The sequence below is a fragment of the Danio aesculapii genome, chromosome 11 (genome assembly GCF_903798145.1).
Source record: "Danio aesculapii chromosome 11, fDanAes4.1, whole genome shotgun sequence".
NCBI classification, from domain to species: Eukaryota; Metazoa; Chordata; class Actinopteri; order Cypriniformes; family Danionidae; genus Danio; species Danio aesculapii.
The window spans coordinates 1,240,630-1,260,539 of NC_079445.1; the positions used below are offsets into that span (position 1 = coordinate 1,240,630).

The following is a 19,910-nucleotide window of genomic DNA, read 5'->3' on the forward strand; positions in this document are numbered from 1 at the left end:
GTCCTCCTGACACAAATCGATTAAGTTTACTTTATGGTTTTTACAATTTTAAGTTGATTGAACATAAAACACTTTAGTTGTCTTTTTAAAAAAAAGACCCCAAGAATTGTATTGTTTTACTCATTTTAAATAAGTATTTTGAACAAGGGGCAGTTTGGGTGTTTTCCAGTACTGGGTTGCAGCTGGAAGGGCATCCGTTGTGTAAAACATATGCTGGACTAGTTGGCGGTTCATTCCACTGTCCATTCTGTGATCCCTGATGAATAATTGTGGGACAAAGCCGAAGGAAAATGAATGAATGAATAATTTGAACAAGCAGCAAAACCTTTTTAAATGTACATTTTGCACTTTCAGGATACTATTTTTTGAAAACTAATCCTTTAATGAGACAGTTTTGAATAATAACACACATTCAATTAAGTAATCTATTGAACATAATCTTTGTAATTATTGTAAAAACAATAATATGATGAAAATCCTTCAAACAGGGATGTTGTGACGGCTTCAGGACCCTGTGTACAGAGCGATTCTAGACAAGAATCGGTAATTTAATATAAATGCATGTTAGGTAGACAAGGCGTAGCGGACATTTTAAAAGTGGGGGGGACGGCTATATGAGATCATACGTTCATATAATTATTATTCACCTGTTTCTAAATGGTCTGTCTCTAAAAGTGAGGGGGACAGATCCCCCCCGTCCCCCCCGGTTGCTACGCCCCTGTCGGTAGATGATTAAGTGTTATAGTGTTTGCATTTCTAGTATTTGTCTGTCACTATTCTACTCTATTAATAGTCTACGCTACAAAAGATGCTTATCTTACTAGAGTTTTGTCTTGTTTCTAGTCCAATTATCGAAAAATGTTTAAATCAAGAAGCATTTAAGACAATAATGAGTCAAAATTAATTCATAATCTGTTAATGGGGTAAGGGAAATAATCTTACGTCAAAAGAAAAACTAGTTTATTTCTCTTACACCACTGGCACATTATTTTGCTTGTTAATCAGAGTCTAATGAAAGCAAGAAAGAAATTCACACACACAGATACACACACACACACACACACACACACACACACACACACACACACACACACACACACACACACACACACACACACACTTATCTGCATGAAATAAATCTGTCACCTGCTGAAGGTCTGGACTCTTTGATTCATGCTCTGTCATTCATTGCATGCGGACTTCCTAAGAATAGACCCAAAATAAGCCGTGGTTACTGCAATCATGCATGCAGAACAGTTTAATTACTGGAGCTAGCAGAGCATGTTCTCCTGCACCTTACACTGCAATTGGTCAAAGTCCATTTAAAAGGACAGTTTGCCCAACAGTTTCCTCTTCAGTGGTTCTAGTTTATAATTTGGAAGTTAGGAAGAATACTACAGTACAGAACATTACAGTAGTTTTTACTACAGTAAACTGTGGTCAACTGTAGTATTGTATAGCTGATTACAAAATTACAGTATTGGGTCATTTGTTTATTTACTAGGGTAGTTGTGTTATCATAGCAACTACAGAATCACAACAGATCAGTTACTGCAGTTGTGTTACCATAGCAACTACAGAATCACAATAGATCAATTACTGTACTTGTGTTTCCATAGCAACTATAGAATCACAATAAATCAATTACTGTACTTGTGTTACCATAGCAACTATAGAATCACAATAAATCAATTACTGTACTTGTGTTACCATAGCAACTATGGAATAACAACAAATCAATTACAGTACTTGTGTTACCATAGCAACTGTAGAATGACCACAATGGATTAATTACTGTACTTGTGTTACCATAGCAACTACAGAATCACAACAGATTGATAAACGTAGTAGTGTTACCATAGCAACTATAGAATCACAACAGATCAATTACTGTACTTGTGTTGCCATAGCAACTACAGTTTCACAACAGATTGATAAATGTAGCAGTGTTACCATAGCAACTATAGAATTACAACAGATCAATTACTGTACTTGTGTTGCCATAGCAACTACAGTATTACAACAGATCAATTACTGTACTTGTGTTACCATAGCAACTGTAGAATGACCACAATGGATTGATTACTGTACTTGTGTTACCATAGCAACTACAGAATCACAACAGATCAATTACTGCAGTAGTGTTACCATAGCAACTATAGAATCACAACAAATGAATTACTGTACCTGTGTTACCAAAGCAACTATAGAATCACAACAGATCAATTGCTGTACTTGTGTTACCATAGCAATTACAGAATCACAACAGATTGATAAATGTAGTAGTGTTACCATAGCAACTATAGAATCACAACAGATCAATTACTGTAGTGTTACCATAGCAACTATCATAGTATATCACAGCAAATATCACAGTAACAGAGTTGACCAGAACTCAGAGACACACACTAAATGTGTTTTTATAACCAAAATACAAATAATACAGAAAATAGAATAGAGTAAACACACAACAAAGATGAAAATGACACTTAATTATTTCATCATAACTGAAGCTATATATTAACTAAAAACCAAAATGATTGGAAGTGGATCAAATGAGCTTATGTTTTAGTTTAACCAGGTGTTATCGGTGATTGTCATGGTTGACCAATCAGAATCAAGTATTCCAGAGAGCCGCGTAATAATATCGTAAACATTTTGGTTATACATGGATGAGCATGTTTTTTTTTTTTATAATTATTTTTTTCTGGGTTTTCACCTTCAATGGATAGGACAGTAGAGAGTACTGACAGGAAAGTGTGGGGAGCAGAGAGAGGAAATCAAAAACTCAACCAAAGGCCTTAAAGGCGCAGTAGGTGATTGTCTTCTGAAACATGTGTTGTTGTGCTGATTGAAAGTCTCTTCACATTCCAATAGTACTGATTAAAGTAAATGATCTAAATGTGTTTATGTGTAGTTTTATATTCTGGGTGAGGCATAAAACTAAAAAATTCATCTAATTAAAATTTGTCGGGCTTGATAATTTCTATACCTCTGATAAGTAGCTCAAACTGTCTGTCAAATGTAGATTTGTACAACTGCGCATCTCTGTTCATGCAGATCCACCGATCGTGGACACGAGTGACAGCGCTGAAAACAAATGCTGAATCAAAACTTTGTAAAATCCTGAATCAATATTGGAGTTAGTTTTGCACGCTGGAGGAAGGACGACACCATGGCTGAAGTATGTACAACTCTTTTAGTCACACAGAGCTGATGTAGATGGTGTTGTTATGAATGGGTTATATGCACAGAAGTGTTGTTCAGCCACTCAAATCCTCCAGTGAAAGATTGATGTGACTATTTTCAGTTTTATACGGTCCTTTTACATCATCGATAATGTAGTTTTTTATTTAGTTTAACAACAAAACATCAGTAAACAGCGCTATTCCACCTAGCCTGAGCTAAAGTTGCTTTTATATTCACATTGCTTCATTATTGAACAATGACAGCCTGTGAAGCGCTCACTATATTGTTTACCGCTAACTCTGAATATTCAGTCTGAAACAGCATGTAAGTATGGTTTAGTAATAAGTGTAAATCCTGCACGCCGCCAGCCAACCACTAAGCATACAGTAGTCGCTTTAGGACAAAGCATGTGAGAGAGTGTGACTGATGAATGAGACTGATGAGAGAGTGATGACAAGTTTTGCTTGCTAACTGCATAACTGAAACATGCTAGATATAATAGTTTTTTGTTGAGAGTTGTAGTACTATAAAGAACTGTAAAGTTTTCTAAATGGTGAATGACATGATCTAGTGGATCTCTGTCATCTTTAATGAGCGTGTTTGTGATTTCAGGAGGCGTGGCTTTGGACAGCAGGGGAGGGACAGTGTCTGAAAGATATTATGCTAACCGGTTAGCATTTAGGCAGATCACCTACTGCACCTTCAATCAACCATAGTATTTACTGCAAAATATGCTTTTCTTATTTAGAGTTTTCATCTGGATTCTTGTCCAAATATCTAAATATTGTTGAATCAAGACAAGCAAAACATATTGGCTGCGTCCGAAACCGCCGTTAGAAAAGTACGTGTACAGTATGAATGTGAAAAGTATGAATGGAACTCAGATGTACTACATCCGCCATTTTGTCATTGTCACGTGACCTACCTGCATCAGTTGCGTCGCTTCACTCCCATTCATGAATTCTCTCACGAGGCATCATGGGAGATGAGCACTATCTCGCCGGAAGTAGTCGGTCATCCGGGTATTTCTCGCGTACTGATTTTCGAATTCTGTGAATTCGGACTCACTAACTCGGCTCGCATACTGATTTTAGTGTACTGTATAGTATGGAAGTATGCTATTTCGGACGCAGCCATTGTCTTGATATCTGAAATAATGAGTCAAAATGAAGCGAGTTTTTCATTAAAGAGGCAAAATAGTCTGTTAGTGGGGTCAGCAGAATAATGCTATTTCAGAAGGAAAACAGATTATTCAGCTTGTTTTAATGAAAAACTCACTTCATTTTGACTCATTATTTCTGAAAACAACACTATAATTCGCACTTGTCTACATGATTTAAGACTCTTGATGTTTGGAATAGATAAACAAGACAGAAACTCTAAATATGAAAAGCTTTCTTTGCAGTGAGTCGATGAATATCAATAATCCTCAGTGTGAATATGTCAGGATCTGCCTACAGAAAATCCATGTTCTCCTACTAAAACGAGCAGTCGTGTAAATCTGTGGATCAATGAGAAAAAGCAGACAGGCTGCAGAAACCCTCTGATGGAAAACACACACACACACACACACGACACACAGACTGAAGGGAAATCTCTCGCAGAAACAAATCAATAACTATTATTGCAGGACGTCCCTAGCTGATATTGTTTGGCAGGTCGTTTTAATTAGAGGTCATTCATTCATTTCTCAACAAACAAAAGCAAAACATTTGGAGAACCAAGAGAAGGCTGTTAGTATAGAGACGAGGCAGAGATTATTGCTATACTGAAATCTATATATTCAGTGAGTAACAAATGTCTGTGTATATATATATATATATATATATATATATATATATATATATATATATATATATATATATATATATATATATCTACATAATAATGTCCAAAACTCCTGTCTGTATTTAAAGCAAGAATAATATGATGGAATATTAAAAGACTCTCTTAAAGGATCACAGTTTGACCCCAAAATACTCATTAATTATCAAGATGAAATCTTCAATCCTTCCTGTTGTCCTTCGAAACACTCGATTCTACACGTTTGACGACAAGATTTTCATTATTTCAAACTGAATCCCCTTTCAGATCATCATTTATTCTCTAATATATAGCTGGTCTGAGTCCCGGCTGGGTCAGTTGGCATTTCTGTGTGCAGTTCTTCCTGTGTTGGCGTGGGTTTCCTCCGGGTGCTCCGGTTTCCCCCACAGTCCAAACACATGCGCTATAGGGGAATTGATGAACTAAATTGGCCGTAGTGTGTGTGTGTGTGTGTGTGTGTGTGTGTGTGTGTGTGTGTGTGTGTGTGTGTGTGTGTGTAAGAGTGTGTATGGGTGTTTCCCATACTGGTTTATATCTGCTGTGTAAAACATATGCTGGATAAGTTGGCGGTTCATTCCGCTGTGGCGACCCCTGATGAATAAAGGGACTGAGCTGAAGGAAAATTAATAAAGTAGAGCTCAGAATAAATGTGTTTCATTCATTTTCTTTTTGGCTTAGTCCCTATTAATCAGGGGTCGCCACAGCGGAATGAACCATCAACTTATCCAGCACGTGTTTACGTAGCAGATGCCCTTCCAGCTGCAACCCATCCCTGGGAAACATCCATACACACTCATTCACACGCACCCGGAGGAAACCTACACCAGCATGGGGAGAACTGCACACAGAAACACCAACTGATCCAGCCAAGGCTCGAACCATCGACCTTCTTGCTGTGAGGCGATTATGCAACCCACTAGTTCTGGGTTTATTAAGAACTAAACCAACTGATGTGTTAATTTTTTAAATTATATTTATAGGACAAAATTTAACCCAATGTATGGGTTAGAGTGTAGTAAAATGACCTTAGTGAGGTTTCATTTAAGTAACACACACAGCAATTTTCTTTTAGAGAAGTACAGCACAAAGCCGGCAATACTAAAGGTCACGGGTTCAATCCCCAAGAAATGCATGACCTAATTAAAAGCACACAATGAAAGGTAGCCTAAGCTGCTTTTGATCAAAATGTCTGCCAAAAGCAAAACAAACTATTTTTCAACACACATTTTCACCACAATTGAAGGAATTACACTAATTACAGCATATAAAACCTCAGACATGCTCTCACGTGACATTTATTACAAAATAATAATAATAATTATCATTCTGAGAGCTCAAGTTGTCTTTATATTCACACATTCAGACTTTCTCCTTAATAATATAATGTCAGAAAAGTTTTGTTTGCTAATTCTAAATAGAGAAATCACATTATCAGCCAATGACTATCAAAGTACACCATTGTTTACAGTCAAATAACTAGCTGATGTTATTTGTTATCATTATGATAATGATAATGTTAACTAACAATCAAATAATGTTGTTTTGATGTCATATTTACATCTGAGTTCAGACCGAATTTTCAAAGTACCGTGGTAAACAATATAGGGAGCGAGTCACACGTTGTCACTAAGCGAATGTGTAAATATAAAACCAACTTTACCTCAATATTACAACATATAAAGCTTCAAACTTGTTCTGACCAGACATTTATTTAAAAAAAAATTTACTAATCTTATTCTGGAAACTCATTTCAAGCTTTCATCTCTCTCACACACACTGCTGTATAACCTACAAACTTCTCAAATGTCTGACCTCATGCTCTGATAAATGCTCTTCAGCACTGTGTACGAAAACAAATCAGCACCATGCCTTCAGATATCAACATTGTACGACTACTAATATCACACAATATGGCTTCAAAACGGAAATAACACCACCACATAAACACACATTCATAAGCTAAATCAAACGAGCACAGGTGCATATTAATCTAAACATGACTTATGTCCATTATAGCAAATGATACTCAACAACACAAGCATCAACAAGCACACAGCGACATTAAACTGTGCTCGTTTACTGTTATTATCCTCCGCACGTGCGCGTGATTTTACCGTGTGTCGTCAGCTGGTGAAGCCGAGAAGAGGAGCTCCAGCATCGGACTCACCTGCAGCGCTGCTCGGTGTGCGGCTCTCGGAGCTCCAGCAGACCCGCGCTCACGCACACAAACACACTCTCTCACACACACACTCCACTGCCAGAGATTTTTCCATTACGTCTCTTGTATGTTTCCCTGAGGGGTAAAGCGGCTCTCGCTACACGCACACACACATACACACAGAGACAACTTTCATTCATTCACCCAGACACACACACACATGCATGCATACACACGCATGTATACATACATAGACACACACATACATGCATAGACACACATGCATGCATACATAAATATGCATGTACACAGACACATTCACGTGCGTACACACATACATACAAAAATGCACACAAACACACACACACACGTATACACACATGCATACACAGATACATACATTCACATACACACACATTCAAATGCAGACATACATACATACACACGCATTCATACACACACTTACATGTATACATACACAAATGCATACAAACACACACATGTATACATACATTCATTCACACACACACATACATAAACATACATATACACTCATGGATACACACTCACATGCACTGTACACATATTCATTCATATACACTCACATGTGCACAAACATTCATTAATTCACACACATACACACACACAAAATCACTTACGCATACACACACACACGCACACCCTTCTAGATGATTGCCATTTCACTGATGCTGAATACACACTCTTTGATTAAAGAAAGAATAATGCACTCAGTGATTTGCAGCCAGGGCGGAGCGGTGGCGCAGTGGGTAGCGCTGTTGCCTCACAGCAAGGTCGATGGTTCGAGTGCCGGCTGGGACAGTTGACGTTTCTGTGCGGAGTTTGCATGTTCTCTCCATTCTGCGTGAATGTTTGTGTAAGAGTGTGATTGTGTATGTACGTGAGTGTGTGTGTGTGTGGCAGATGGTGTTGGGCCGCTCTGAGCTCCTCCAGTGACTTCAGAGAGTGGGATGCTGAGCACACAGATGGTGAAGGTGTGTTTAATATTCACTCGCTCAGTCAAACACACACACAAACATACAGAGAAAGAGAGAGAGAGTTCAGCTTTCTGCAGCATGTCTGAACACTGCTGGAACATGAGGAGAAGAGCCCAGAGAGGAGCCTCTGCTCTCCAGCAACTTTACTGCTTTCACACATCTACACCGTCAAAAGATGAATCGAATCTCAGCTCTTGTTAATCAGCAGAAACCACACAATTATTTCTGACTGTTTTAAACAAATGATTCCTTTTTTTGTTCTATGAAAATAATGTTGTTTGTTTTGTGTTACCATATAAAAAATACTATAGTAATTTACTGTAAATACTGTGTTGTGTTTTTGAATGACACTATAGTAAAGTACTTGAAATAATCTGTTGTAATCATTCTACAGTTGCTACGGGAACACAACAGCTACAGTGATTAATCTGTTGCGGTGATTCTACAGTTGCTATGGTGACAAAACAGCTACAGTAATTCATGGTGATTCTACAGTTGCTACGGTAACACATCAGCTACAGTAATTAATCTGTTGTGATGATTCTAGTTGCTGTGGTAACACAACTACAGTAATTAATCTGTTGTGGTGATTCTACAATTGCTATAGCAACACGACAACTACAGTAATTAATCTGTTGTGGTGATTCTACAATTGCTATAGCAACACGACAACTACAGTAATTAATTTGTTGTGGTGATTCTATAATTGCTATAGTAACACAACAACTACAGTAATCAATCTGTTGTGATGATTCTACAGTTGCTATGGTAACACAACTACAGTAATTAATCTGTTGTGATGATTCTAGTTGCTGTGGTAACACAACTACAGTAATTAATCTGTTGTGGTGATTCTACAATTGCTATAGCAACACAACAACTACAGTAATCAATCTGTTGTGATGATTCTACAGTTGCTATGGTAACACAACTACAGTAATTAATCTTTTGTGGTGATTCTATTTGCTGTGGTAACACTACAGTAATTAATCTGTTGTGGTGATTCTAGTTGCTATGGCAACAACAATTACAGTAATTAATCTGATGTGGTGATTCTACAATTGCTATGGTAACACAACAACTACAGTAATTAATCTGTTGGGGTGATTCTACAATTGCTATAGTAACACAACTACAGTAATTAATCTGTTGTGGTGATTCTACAATTGCTATGGTAACACAACAACTACAGTAATTAATCTGTTGTGGTGATTCTACAATCGCTATGGTAACACAACAACTACAGTAATTAATCTGTTGTGGTGATTCTACAGTTGCTATGGTAACACAACAACTACAGTAATTAATCTGTTGTCGTGATTCTATAGTTGCTTTGGTAACAACTACAGTAATCTGTTGTGGTGATTCTATAGTTGCTACGGTAACACAAACTACAGTAGTTCATCTGTTGTGGTGATTCTACAGTTGCTATGGTAACAACTACTATACTATTTGATCCATTGTGGTGATTATATAAAAATTCTATGGAAGTCAACGGTTACAGGTTTCCAGCATTCTTCTAAATATCTTCTCAGTAAATGTGTGAGGTGATTAAATGAAGCCACACCGATTACTTATTTTTTTGAGTGCACTAAAACAGTAGCTCCCCCCACCCTGCACATTTGGTATGTCTCTCTTATTTGACACATGAGTTCATGAATCTCTCTTATCGAGCTGATGATCAGAATCAGTTGTTTTAAGTAAAGACATACAAACATGTGCAGGACTGGGATTGGGAACCACTGCAGATGAGCTGATGATCTCCACCAAGTCTCTGTGTTTTTCAGATCTACACACAATCATGTTGAAAATGCCTGAAGCTTGACAAACCCATCTGGAGACGCTTTACCCGTCTGTGTGGCCATACAGGCGACACGTGGATATAAACACCCAGCTAGCTTTATTTGTGTTTAAAAGAAGCCTAATATATGTCTAAGTATAGACAACATCTTTGCTAAACAAGGTTCAATTTGGGCTGTCAGTGAAAATCTAACAGAATAGCGCAAAAATAGACTCAGTATCAAATAGCAAAACATTATTTTCTTACCTCATGTTTTTGTCTTGTTTCTAGTCCAAACATCTTTAAGAAGCATTTTCTAGACAAGCAAAACAGTCTTGTTTTCAGCACAAAAATAGTCAAAGTTAAGCTAAATAATTAAATTTTTAGATTATTATAGCTATTGATTTAAGGACAAACTCAATTTAGTAGTTTTTACCTGGTAATAAATCAATGTTAGGTGAGTAACACGGTGGCGCAGTGGTTAGCACGATCCCCTCACAGTAGGAAGGTCGCTAGTTCGAGCCTCGGCTGGGTCAGTTGGTGTTTCTGTGTGGAGTTTGCATGTTCTCCCCGTGTTGGTGTGGGTTTCCTCCGGGTGCACCGGTTTCCCCCACAGTCCAAACACATGCGCTATAGGGGAATTGATGAGCTAAACTGGCTGTAGTGTATGAGTGTGTATGGGTGTTTCCCAGAACTGGGTTGCAGCTGGAAGGGCATCTTCTGAGTAAAACATATCCTGGAATAGTTAGTGGTTCATTCCGTGGTGGCGACCGCTGATAAACAAGTGACTAAGCCAAAGGAAAATGAAAGAATGATTTAAAATGTTTGAGATATTTGGATTAAAAGCGAGACCTGGAGCATTTTTGCAGTGAATAAATGAATTTACCATCTGTAAGCAGTAAAACAACGGCTAAATATTGAAATGCAAGATTCTTGCTCTGGAACAGGGGTGTCCAAACTCGGTTCTGGAGGGCCGGTGTCCTGCTGCGTTCAGCTCTAACACACCTGCCAGGAAGTTTCTAGTATATCTAGTAAGAGCCTGATTAGCTGCTTCAGGTGTGTTTGGTTAGGGTTGGAGCTAAACTCTCCAGGACACCGGCCCTCCAGGACCGACTTTGGACAGCCCAGCTCTAGAAGACGTTCTGCTTCAGTTCGGACACACACATTATGTTAGCTATTTCTCCCTTATGTTTTAATTATTAAAACCCTCGACAAACTTCACTCAAAGGTATTCTTTCTAGAATATTAAGCAATATAAAGAAGTCATAGAAATGAAGCCGTCAGGCAATGTGATTTGATTGTTCTGATCTCCCGCTGATTATTATACTAGTGCAATACGCTCGAACAGACTGTCGATCAGAGACTGTTTTGATCAAGTCTGATTATAAACAATTAATTCATGTTTTTCATTAGAGGCTGGACATATTCACACACTGCTGACACACAACTGTGTTTAAACCCCTTATGAATGTGACCTCTTCTGGATGTAAAGGTAAAGAAACATCACTGCGGCGTGATTCTGAAGATTTGGATGATAAAAGAAGAATTCAAAGGTTTTATTTCTGCATCTCGAGATTTATTTAAAAGTATTCACTGATGGACTTTCTTACTTTGAGTTTCTGACTTGCTTCTAGTCTAAATATCCACCAATTCTTAAAGGTGCAGTGAGTTTGACACCCAGTGGTTGAACTAGGTGTTGCATTCCTGGACCAAAACAAACGCAAGCACAGGTTGCCAGATTGAGGAGCGAGTCTGAATTAAGTCGTGACTCTGGAGTCCGATCTGAGTTTCAATAGTCATGTCAACGCAGTCAGTAAATCAGCGTACTATCATCTCAAAAACATTGCAGGAATTAGATGCTTTGTTTCCAGTGAAGACTTAGAGAAACTTGTTCATGCTTTTATCAGCAGCAGGGTGGATTACTGTAACGGCCTCCTCACTGGCCTTCCCAAAAACACAGTCAGACAGTTGCAGCTCATCCAGAATGCTGCGGCCAGAATTCTGACCAGAACCAGGAAATCAGAGCACATCACACCTGTCCTCAGGTCTTTACACTGGCTCCCAGTTACATTCAGAATAGATTTTAAAGTATTATTACTGCTCTATAAATCACTAAGTGGCTTAGGAGCTCAATACATTACAGATATGCTCACTGAATACAAACCTAACAGATCACTCAGATCTTTAGGATCATATAAACTAGAAACTCCAAGAGTTCAGTCAGAGCAGGGTGAATCAGCTTTCAGCTACTAACAGCGCCCCCTGCTGCTGGAATCAGCTTCCAGAAATGATCAGATGTGCTCCAACATTAGGCACATTCACATCAATCCTGAACACACATCTGTGTAGCTGTGCCTGTACTGAATGAGCACTGTGCTACCTCCCACAGATCGCACTATTATGTTTTTCTCTTCTTTTTCATTCTTTTATAACACATTTGATCTGTTTTTATGCTTATTTATTTTATTATTATATTTATTTCTCTTATACTTGTTTCTTTTATTCCTGTTTATGTAAAGCACTTTGAATTGCCACTGTATATGAAATGTGCTATATAAATAAACTTGCCTTGCCTTGCCTTCCTAAACAAAGCAACGGCATATAGAGGGAATATTTTCCATGAATGAAAGTGAAAGTGCCAAACTGCAGTTAAAGTCGACAAATTAAGAATGAAACACCCAAAATGACATGAAACTCTAGAGGAAATGTGGATAGCGTGCTGACACGATGGCGTTAATCGAATTATGTGCTGTAACATGTAAATGGGATCATGACAGGAACTCATGTAAACACCTTCATCATATTATTGTCTTATTCAGATTAATGCAAATAATTCAATAACTGATGTCCATGTAAACGTAGTCACTGTCTATCTGCCCTGCGTTTGTGTTTGTGTTGCCTCTGTGAAAAGCAGCTGTAGTGCACATACTGAAACTCCCCTTTTCATGCGATCACTTCCCTCACCACTTGACACTCCCACCTAAACAGAGTTGGACTCTCCCACTTTCCTGACTCTTTTCAGTCTAGAGGTGTGAAAACACCCTGCTTAGACGGGGGGGGGGGGGGGGTCATGGCCCTTTAAGAATTGTGAGATATTTGGACTAGAAGCAAGTCAAACCCTCTGTAAAGGCATCAGTAGCAGTGTTTCAGTAACAGGAAGCGTGTCTGAATGCTCAAACTGTGATGTAAGAGTCGGTCAGCTGCTGTTGTTTGATTTATTTAATAGTTTTCCCCTCTACATGACTGACAGTACACGGATACACAGACGTGATGATGTTTTTACGGTTACGCCTCCGCTGTTGTTGGAAGAACCTTCACGTAGAGCGTCTTCGAGTTCAGAGTCTTCATAGAGGGCGCCTTCAGCTCTGAAACACACACACACACACAGGTTTACACACACAAAGTATTATTGATCTTATATTATTAAGTGTGATTATTGGTCATCCTCTCTGTAGGACACGAGTGAATCTGCTGAACTGTAAAATCAGCAGTAAATGTTACATCAGGCTCCACATTAGAGTTACGCAGAGCTGGAGTAATCTATCAGTGAAGGGGTTTATGTTAAGGGTGTGTTCATGTGTGTGTGCGTAAGTGTGTGTGTCTAAGTGTTAAAAACATACACACTTAAATGTGTGCGTGTGTTTTTGTATGTGTGTTTAAAAGTGTGTGTTAAAATGTTTGTGTGTGTGCTTAAGTGTTTGTGTATTTTTAAGTGTGTGTTTAAGTATTTGTGTATATAGGTGTGTGTGTGTGTGTTTATAAGTATGTATGTGTGTGTTTAAGTGTGTATATGTTTAAATGTGTGTTTTTAAGTGTGTGTGTGTGTGTGTGTGTCTAAGTGTGTTTGAGCATGTGTTAAAAACACACTTAAATGTGTGCGTGTGTTTTTGTATGTGTGTGTTTAAAAGTGTGTGTCTGTGTGTTTAAATGTTTGTGTGTGTGCTTAAGTGTTTGTGTATTTTTAAGTGTGTGTTTAAGTATTTGTGTATATAGGTGTGTGTGTGTGTGTGTGTTTATAAGTATGTATGTGTGTGTTTAAGTGTGTATATGTTTAAATGTGTATTTTTAAGTGTGTGTGTGTGTGTGTGTCTAAGTGTGTTTGAGCATGTGTTAAAAACACACTAAAATGTGTGCGTGTGTTTGTTTATGTGTGTGTGTGTGTGTCTGTGTGTTAAAGTGTGTGTGTGTGCTTGAGTGTTAGTGTATTTTTTAAGTGTGTGTTTAAGTATTTGTGTTTATAAGTGTGTGTGGGTTTAAGTGTGTATATGTTTAAGTGTGTGTTTAAGTGTGTATATGTGTCTAGGTGTGTTCTTGAGCATGTGTGTTAAAAACACACTAAAATGTGTGCGTATGTTTGTGTATGTGTGTGTCTGTGTGTTAAAGTGTGTATTTTTAAGTGTGTGTTTAAGTATTTGTGTTTATAAGTGTGTGTGTGTGTGTGTTTATATGTATGTGTGTGTTTAAGTATGTATATGTTTAAATGTGTGTTTTTAAGTGTGTGTGTGTGTCTAAGTGTGTTTGAGCATTTTAAAAACACACTTAAATGTGTGCGTGCGTGTGAGTTAAAGTGTGTGTGTGTAAAAGTGTGATGTGTGTTAAAATGTGTGTGTGTGTGTGTGTGCGTGTGTTTTAGTGTGTACAAGTGTGTGTGAGCGTTTAAGTGTTTTTTTAAGTGTATGTGTGTGTGTGTATATTTAAGTGTGTGTGTTTATAAGCATGTGTATGGGCGTTTTTAGGTGTGTTTATAAGTGTGTATGTGTTTTTACGTGTGTGTGTTTATGTATATGTGTGTGTGTGTGTGTGTGTGTGTTTGTGTATGTGTTTAAAAGTGTGATGGTGTGTCAAAGTGTTTGTGTGTGTATTCGTGTATGTGTGTATGTGTTTGAGGGTGTGTGTTTATAAGTATGTGTGTAAGTATGTGTATGTGTGTTTAAGTGTGTGTATATATAATTAAGTGAGTGTTTAAGTGTGTATGTGTGGGTGTGTGTGTGTGTGTTAGAGTATGATGGATGCTGCAGTCAGGATCAGCTCTGGCTTCTCCTCTGTTTTCCTCACTGCTCCTTGAGGCCTGAAATCACTTTCCTTACTTCAACACTCTTTACTTTATTCATCACACACACTTTAACGCCAGTCATTTCACTCGCCATTCAGACTAAAGCTACTACACACACTCACACACACACACACACAGACCTGCAGTGAGCTGTGGATCAGTGTAGAGCATCAGTCTTCTTCCTCTCAGACCGAACACTTTAGCGGTTTCCTTCAGCAGATCTGAGAACTGGAGGAGGTTTTTACCCTCAGGGTTCATCAGGAGCAGCGTCGCCACGTCCCCAGTCTGACACTCTACACACACACACAACAACATCAAAACACACTGCTTGACACATGGGGACCTACATTCAGCTCTCCACAGAGAAACAGCCTCATAGACAGTGATTAAATGAGCAGAGCAGATAGTCTTCTGTGAGAGTGTGTGTGTGTTTAGTGTGTGAGAGCAGACGCACCTGCAGGACTGGCGTTGACGAGCTGCAGGTTCACATACGGACACAGCAGAGACTCGGAGCTGCTCACGTCTGCAGGACTCGAGCTCACAGTCAGAGTCCTGCCGCTCAGAGACAGCAGATCAGTGCTGCTGCTGAGTGCTGGAACACACACACACACACACACACACACACACACACACACACACACACACACACACACACACACACACACACACATACACACACACACACACACATTAACACATTAACACATATTGACGCTTTTGACTGCCTTTAAAAAAAGAGGAGGAGCTACAATATGTCCCGCCCTCTGTTAGTGATTCGGTTGATTAGGTCAAACGTGGAATAAAGATGAACATTTCAAAGCACTTCACAGGTGAGGCATCCTCCTCACCTGCCATCATGAGATGTGTACTAATGATAAAATCAATATTTGTCCACTCATCTGCGCTATAAATGCAATTTCTGAATGATTTATATGATTTCAATCCTTTTAATAAAGCAAAATCTCTGTATTTTACAAATTTACAGAATGCTAGTTGGCATATATATTGGGTGCATATATTTGTAAATATGACTCTGAAAGAGTCGTGCCTCACCAGCCACAAACCTCACCGCACGTCACTTGTGCGCACACACAAAACATACTTTGTGCGTAGCGTAATTTGTAAAAATGTAATCTGTACAACCCATATTAGTTATATTTTGGTCTTATTTTCAATAAATGACTCAGTTATTCACTCATAAAACAGCATGATTTGCTATACGTGTCATTTTTAAAGAATTATTCAGTGGCTTATTTTTGATGGCTAGTTGTCGCCACCTATTGGTGAAATCATGTAACTGCTGCCTACAACTTTCAGTTTTGAGCTTCATTAAATGCATATGACAGTGATTTTAATCTTTACCATGAACATCAGTGGTTTTATTTAACTATAAACTGTTCTCCGAATACTTCTGTGTTATTTGACTAACTCAAAACACTAAAGACTCAGGGCTCTATTTTGAGGATCCATGCGCAAAGTGGCGCAGGCGCATTAAGGGCGTGTCGAAATCCACTTTTGCTAATTTAAGGATGAAAAAAATCCACTTTGCACCGTGGCGCATGGTCTAACAGGGTTGAGCTTATCCTATTAATGAGTTATAGGTGTGTTTTGAGAATAAACCAATTAGAGTATCATCTCCCATTCCCTTTAAGAATCAGTTGCGTCTCGCCATAGCGCATTTGCTAGCAAGAAAACAGTTAAACAGAGCATCTGCAGCGTGAGAATGAGAGATGAGCCTCCTCATTCTTTACTTTCGCTTTCACTCTCGTGGATAGGGAAACTTCTTGTACGCACAGACATCAATTAGCCTATAAATAATTAAGCGCAAAGATTTGTTTCAAAACTATTTATAAATTCAGTTCTAATCTCCAGCAAACGAATAAATGAACAATAATAATGAAGTGTGGTCAAAACACTGAGTTATATCCTAATACACATGCTGTGCCCCATGTATATGGTCTAAAACCTGACAGGTGGACAAATCTAAGCTTGTTTTTAATAAAACAAATATAAATATGCATATAATAAATAATACTGCTAATAATAATAATAATAAAATTTTACAAAAGCTAATTGTCATGAATGAACTGAAAAAGCCCCCTGACATGAAGGCGGCATGAAAGTATGGTTTATATATTTCTGTAGGCTAGAAAATAATAATGTTTGTAATATTTTGATCTTTTATATCCTATATATATCCTTATTATATCCTTAATATTTAAATTATTTTTCATTTGTGAAGATATTTGCGTATGGCTGTAAATCCTGTCTGTATTAAGCAATGTGTAAGCGAGGCACACAACTAACACACTCTGCGCTGGACAATAGACCGGTTTTGTTCTGGTCTATTGAATAGTCTATTATAGTTCCTCAAATTAGCAACGCGCCAGCAATGCGCCTCAACACGCCTCCTTTTTTAGACCAGAACGCCTATGGGCGCACATATGAGCGCAAATACGTTTGCTATTTAAACAGCGTGGCGCAAGAACGTCACAATGACTCTTGCGCCAAGCTGAAACTAGCAAACAACTATTGCGTCGTGCCTTGCGCCGGGTGTATGACAGGGCCCTCAATCTCTTTCGTGGTGTTTGCATTTTCAGATTTGAATGCAGCGATTGGAAGGAATAATAAACATATGCAAATCACCATCATTTATTATTGATGTTGCGTGGGTGTTGAGATCCCGATCTTTTAATGATTATTCGTGCAGCTCACGCTGAATGCAGGCTAAACAAGTGGTGACAGAAAACACCTTTAATAACCTAAGAAACATCCCGAATAACCCACCCCAACTTCTTCCGTCATCGTTATATTATACAGGAAAGCCTAAATGTTTTCATGTGATCTGAATGGCGTGAGAGGTGATCTCTCTGCGATTGTTACAAATTTAGGATTAATGTACAAGTAGAAATGTATTAATCCCTGGGCCAAGTGTGTGTCGAACCATGGGTTGTGATCTGTACTAATCATGGATCAACTGTGATCCGTTATAACCCCTAGTTATCAGTCTCTCACTATTGTTTTTCCTTCTTCTGCAAGTCTTGATGACACCATCCTGGAGTTTTTCTGTCATCACTTCAGCCAATGGGATTGTAAACAAATGTTGTTGTTCTCTCCCATTTACTGCGCTCTGAGCTTACCAACTATGACCACTTCTGCCGCGGAGAGACACGCATGTGAAAAGGCTCCACTGTTATATATGGAGCTTAATTTGTGTATTTAATTAAAGCAATGCAGAGCAGAGCAGCGCAGAGCGTCTCACCTGTCCTGCCGTTGAATATGGAGACTGGAGCTCCGTTGAGGCCGAACACACTGCAGCAGATCCTCTTCAGCTGCTCCACGTCCAGTATGTTGTCTCCTTTGGGGTTCTCCAGCAGAACCACACCGTCTGACAGGAGATCACACAGAAGATGAGCAGCAGATCAGATCCTGCAGGTGTGTGTGTGTGTGTGTGTGTGTGAATACAGCATCTCGTACCCTGCTGTTTATCTTTGAGTGACACTCTGAGGTTCACAAACGCACACGCCGAGCCGCTCGGAGGAGCCCTGCAGACGGAGGACGAGGAGGAGGAGGAGCCTCGCACGATAGTCAGCTCTAGATCTGAGCCCTTCAGCTGGAACACACACATTCATACACACACATTCACACATACACACACATGTACGCACACAGACACATACATAAGAGCACAAACACATGCGTACACACATACAAAGAAACACACACACGTGCACATACACATGCATGTACACACATACGTATACATATAGACATGTACACATGAACACACACACACAGACACAATCACACACATGCATGTACACACATACGCACAAACACACACAATCACACACATGAATGTAGACACATACGCACAAACACACACAGACATGCACACATGAACACACACAGACACAATCACACACATGCACAAACACACACAGACATGCACACATGAACACACACACACACACACACACACATGCACACACATACCCACAAACGCACACAGACGCACACATACATATAGACATGCACACATGAACACACATATACATGCATGCACACACACATACATAGACATGCACACATGAACACACACACAGACACAATCACACACACATGCATGCACACAAATACGCACAAACACACACAGACACGCACACATGAACACACACAGACACAATCACACACACACGCACAGACATGCACACATGAACACACACACAAACACAATCACACACACATGCGTGCACACACATACGCACAAACACACACATACATATAGACATGCACACAAACACACATAAACATGCACACATGAACACACACACAGACACAATCACACACACATGCATGCACACAAACACACACAGACACGCACACATGAACACACACACACAGACACAATCACACACACACACACGCACAGACATGCACACATGAACACACACACAAACACAATCACACACACATGCGTGCACACACATACGCACAAACACACACAGACGCACACATACATATAGACATGCACACATGAACACACATACACATGCATGCACACATGAACACACACACAGACACGATCACACACATGCATGCACACACATACGCACAAACACACACAGACACGATCACACACACGCATGCACACACATACGCACAAACACACACAGACACGCACATAAATATAGACATGCACACATGAACACACATACAATCACACACACACGCACAAACACACACAGACACGCACATAAATATAGACATGCACACACGAACACACACACAATCACACACACACGCATGCACACACATACGCACAAACACACACAGACATGCACACATGAACACACACACACACACACACGCACAGACACATACGCACAA

At 39.1% G+C, this 19,910-nt stretch overlaps 2 protein-coding genes across 4 annotated transcripts in view; both read right to left on the reverse strand.

Moving 5' to 3' along the window:
- The window catches only part of atp2b2 (ATPase plasma membrane Ca2+ transporting 2), a 159,917-nt gene extending 152,660 nt beyond the window's left edge, over positions 1–7,257 (reverse strand). The window contains exon 1 of one of the 2 annotated variants that reach the window (XM_056468477.1): positions 7,181–7,257. The gene's annotated coding sequence lies outside the window, so the exon portion shown is untranslated. Of the gene's footprint in view, positions 1–7,127 lie in introns of both variants that reach the window. The other variant, XM_056468478.1, reaches the window with a different exon arrangement.
- Positions 7,258–11,521: 4,264 nt separating this feature from the next.
- The window catches only part of iars1 (isoleucyl-tRNA synthetase 1), a 72,393-nt gene continuing 64,004 nt past the window's right edge, over positions 11,522–19,910 (reverse strand). For both annotated transcript variants that reach the window (XM_056467808.1, XM_056467807.1), the window contains 5 exons: positions 18,498–18,633; positions 18,283–18,408; positions 15,475–15,612; positions 15,161–15,313; positions 11,522–13,332 (listed from right to left, as the gene is read on the reverse strand). In XM_056467808.1, the coding sequence (XP_056323783.1) occupies positions 13,253–13,332; positions 15,161–15,313; positions 15,475–15,612; positions 18,283–18,408; positions 18,498–18,633 (633 nt within the window). In that variant the 3' untranslated portion in view covers positions 11,522–13,252. The remainder of the gene's footprint in view (positions 13,333–15,160; positions 15,314–15,474; positions 15,613–18,282; positions 18,409–18,497; positions 18,634–19,910) is intronic.